The sequence below is a fragment of the Arachis ipaensis genome, chromosome B01 (assembly GCF_000816755.2).
Source record: "Arachis ipaensis cultivar K30076 chromosome B01, Araip1.1, whole genome shotgun sequence".
Classification (NCBI taxonomy): domain Eukaryota; kingdom Viridiplantae; phylum Streptophyta; class Magnoliopsida; order Fabales; family Fabaceae; genus Arachis; species Arachis ipaensis.
The window spans coordinates 107,475,966-107,480,445 of NC_029785.2; the positions used below are offsets into that span (position 1 = coordinate 107,475,966).

At 37.7% G+C, this 4,480-nt stretch overlaps 1 protein-coding gene across 1 annotated transcript in view; it reads right to left on the reverse strand.

The window, feature by feature from the left end:
* Nucleotides 3,764–4,480, reverse strand: part of LOC107611032 — a 12,389-nt gene continuing 11,672 nt past the window's right edge. Inside the window, exon 2 of the mRNA XM_016313002.1 lies at nt 3,764–4,045. Within this exon, the coding sequence (XP_016168488.1) occupies nt 3,764–4,045 (282 nt within the window). The remainder of the gene's footprint in view (nt 4,046–4,480) is intronic.

Sequence of the window (4,480 nt, forward strand, 5' to 3'; positions counted from 1 at the left end):
GTCATAATGTCTGACATTTAGTGGTAATTCTTGGGTAGTTAGTTGACTCTTGTTTTCATTGACGCTAGCCTTTTATCAACTAGTTTGGTAAGTTGGTTAGGACTTATGGATTAAGGTCAACTATACTTGCTTGACTTACTTCTCGATGGTTGGGGTTGACTAGGCGAGATTGACTCATGATAATTACCATAGTTGTGGTTATTGCAATGATAGGATTCCTTGGATCTTCACTCCCAAGTCAAGGCTCTTTAATTGCATTTTCACTAGTTTTGATCCTATTTACGTTTGCTGCATCAAATTCCAATTTTGCTCATTTCTTAATTCTTTTATTGCTTAGTTCTTTTAATCTTTCATTCCTTGCTTGAAAATCCCCTTTTCCCTCTTCACAACGGAAAGAAGTAACATTTCATCTGCATTCCTAGGGAGACTGAACCGAGGTTTAACTACTCTTGGTTTATGTTTTGATTTGAATTTAATATTTGATAGTGAGAATTCGTTGTCGGTTTGGACTATGCTACCAACGAATTGATTCTTGTCTTTGATTGATTCCAAACCATACACAATAAATCCTCGCTTATCAACAGACCTTGTAAGTTTTGGAACCTGTGCGTACGCACACCCTTATGCGTACGCACACTTTTAAAAATCTTCTTGGGCGTGCGTGTGCACACCCCTGTGCATACGCACACTCCCTGTCTCTCAATTTTAAACTTTGTTTTCAACTATTTCACCTTCTAAATTTTAAGGCTTTCGAACATAATTTTGGGTATAAGAACATGGGAAAGAACTTTAGAGTTTTAGTTGATGTTATTTTGGAAAAATTAGAAAATGGAGGCTTAGGTTTCGGGTTTACTGAGGATGGTTTGATGGCGTGTGAAGGTAGACTGGTATGAGAAATGAGAAATGATGAACTGTTGAGTTCGGAAACTGAAATGTGAATTGACCTTAGTTGAGATGAGTCGAGGACTTTGAATGAGATTATGGATCCATGTATACTGAAAATGTTTTTCTGGAAACCACTGAAGTACTGATTTGTACTGAGATTATGAGACGTTATGTGTCCGGCAGGGACGATGGTTAATCCCGCTTGTCGAGGTAGCGGCGGCGGCATTAGGACGGTGGTTAATCCCGCTTACGTTGAGATGTGAGGTCTGAGGCAAGAGTATCCTGCTCGCATCCTTTTGGATTAATAGAGCGTGTAGGCACAAAACCCCAGACAGTGATCCAAGCACTATATCTCGGGGGTTCCCATTGATGATTCCGAAGGGCGACATCTCCATGGAGATGTGTCGGGATGGCAGTTGAACCGACAATGTGATATCACAGCCAGTAGGACAGGCATTCATCATGTGCATTTTCTATCTATTTGTCTGCTTTGCCGACTTGTAATTGTATGCCTAATTGAATAACATGTCTACTTGCTTACTTGAACTACTTGTATTATATCCTTCTACTTGTGAATTTCTTGCATTGTAATTAATTTTGATTTTTCCTACGATTGAGGAGGTTCGGAAGGCAGTGGCGATGGGATCGCATGGAGGATAGGTTGGTGAAGGCTGTGGGACAGCAGAGATATGTTAGACTAGAAAATCCTCTAATTTAGTTTACCATTTCAATATGTTAAGGTTTAAGTTATGTTAGGGATTTATATAATTATGCTTTACTTGTTTTAGTGATGCCTTAAGATTAATCTTGTGATGGATATGAAGTCTATGATTGCCTCTGGCATCCCGGGGTCTTATATCCTACATCACTGGGCACTGTTACCATACTGGGAACCTCCGGTTCTCATACCATATTTCTGTTATATTTTTCAGATGTAGGTCGCAACCTACCTCAGTGAGTTGCTCTGATGGTGACAGAAGCGGAGGATCTTGGATACTTTTGGAGTCTTTTTGATTTATTTTGTTTATACATCTCTCACTTTTGTATTTTACTTTGCCTAGGGGCTTGTATTGAGAGAAAAAAAAACTTGTATAAGCTGTTTTTACTATCTGGTTTCATGTATGGTCTGTATATAGCTAGCCGGCTTAAACTCCGCAAGCTGTGGCTAGATTCTTATGATATTATACTATGATATTTTGTTATACTGTATCTATTTCTTGTGATTTAAGTTAGAAGCTCTGTTAGTACGTTTTGTGCTTTTTAAATTCTGTTTTTGAGCTATATCCTTCATCAGGCTTCTAGATTATACTATTTCTTCTATATATTATACGTATGAGATTTAGAACTATTGTAATATCTTATTAACCTTTGCTTTACCGTGCGAGGTAAGGCTTAGGGTAATTAGGATGTTACACTTGCTGGCGCTAAACACCAGCTGGGTACCCCGCCCAGGAGGGGTTGCCAGCTTTTCCTTTTCAGCTCAAAACTCTGCCAAATTTCTCCGAATATCACCTGAAATCATAAAAATATGAAAACAGCTCAAAGTAGCATGCAAAGAGGATTTTTGCACGAAAATAAGATAAAACTTAATAAATTATAACTAAAAATAACTAGAAAATAAAGGGAAAAAGGGTACAAGATGCTCACGCATCACAACAGCAAACTTAAACTGTTGCTTGTCCTCAAGAAACCAAAAACAATATAGGACCAAGAAGAATAAATGCCTAAAACTTGAGTGTTCATTTATGTTAAGGTCTAGTTACTGAGTGGAGCTGATGACACTCTAACTCTGAATAGCTTCGGGATCTCACTATTCTTTGAAGCTCAGAAATATTAGTATCCTTCAGAATCAGAACTCAGATGATATTATAGATTCTCTTCTTTGGGTTCTGATTGATTCTTGAATACAGCTTTTTCTTTCTTTTCTTTGGTGCTTTGCACCTTGAGCCTAACAGTGACTCTAAGTGTTTTGTCTTTAAGCTTAACTTGACACAAAAAACCACAAGCACTTAACTGGGAAACTTTTTGAGTTCTAATTTTTTTCTTCTTATTTCTCCCAAATAGTGGTGCTCAGAGCCTTAGGCATACTCTGTAACAGCAATTGGTCATGACTTTAAGTGTTCAGTCTCAAGTGTTACTTGACACTTTCGCACACAAGCATATGGTTAGGGAAAACCACTCTTTTGAGCTTTAGATCAGTTTTGACCTTCTTAACCATTGATACTCAAAGTCTTGGGCTTTTTTCTTTTCTTTTCTTTTTGCTGTTAGGTTTGCTTCAAGAATCAATTTCTTACTTATTTCATAGAATCAATAATGCTTTTCTAAGTTCATGTTCCTCATGAACTAATATTCTCTAATCCAATATCAAATATGCACAGTTAATTCATACGTTCAGAAATAGAGATAGTGCCACCACATCAAAGTAACTAGAACAACTCAATATATATATATATATATATATATAACTCAGTTCTCATGCATTTTACTGCTTCTTTTTCTTTTGATATTTTCTTTAAGCTTAGTGAGTAATATATGAGACATCTTTTTAAAATAAACATAAAATACTAAAACAAACAACTAAACTAGAAAGCAAAGAAATTCTACTAGTGATCATGCAAACCTAGAATAGAAAATAGAAAATAGAATGAAATACTGAAAAACAGAGGATAAGATAAAAGAAGGGAGAATGAAACTCAACCACCTCAGTCATGGTGGCTGTTGCTCCCTCTGGAGAATCCTCTATGGCATCTCAGCTCCTCCAGCTCATGCCTCTGCCTCTGCTGCTCCTCTACCAGCTGGTGGAGGAGGGCAGAATAATCCTGATACTCAATCCTCAACTGATCAACTGATGATGTCAGCTCCCCCAAAGATGTATCAACTAGTCCCAGTAGTCCCGGGAAAGGAAATAGTATCCCTGAGGCATCTCAGGTTGCTGCTCCTGTTGCTGAGGAGGAGGAGGAACTGGCTCTTGCTGTGGTCCATGCCCGAGCTCCTTAGCATGAACATGCTTCATACCCCTCCTAGTGATTAGTCTATTAATATCGATCGGGGTATTCCCATCAATGTTCGCTCCAGCTGCTGTACAAAGGCAGTAGATGAGGTGAGGAAAAGCTAGTCTTGCAGAGGTAGAGGACTTGTCAGTTATTGACGATCGTGATTTCTGCCAGTAAAGAATGTCATAAAAACAGTCGCGTTGTAGATATAGTCTCTAAACCGACAAAAATCCCTTTCGTACAAACGTTTTGGGTGTCACAAGTAACAAACCCCTTAAAAATTGTTAATCGAGTATTCAAACCTCGGATCGTCTTCTCAAGGAACTGCGAGGAAGTATGTTCTTATTATTGGTTATAAAGGTTGTAATCGGGGTTTAGAAGGTGAGAAGCAAGTAATTTAAATGACGAGTGAATTAAATGGCAATTAAAAATAAATAATATCTGTAAAACAACTTTTGGCAAGATAAGGGAAATTAGAAGTCCAACTTAGTTATCCCTCTCAACAATAATGAAAGTTGTATCTTAATTCCACTTAGTTAACCTATGAAGCAAAGGTAAGTCAAGGGACTAATTAGTTTGACCTTCGAATCCTATTTATTTCC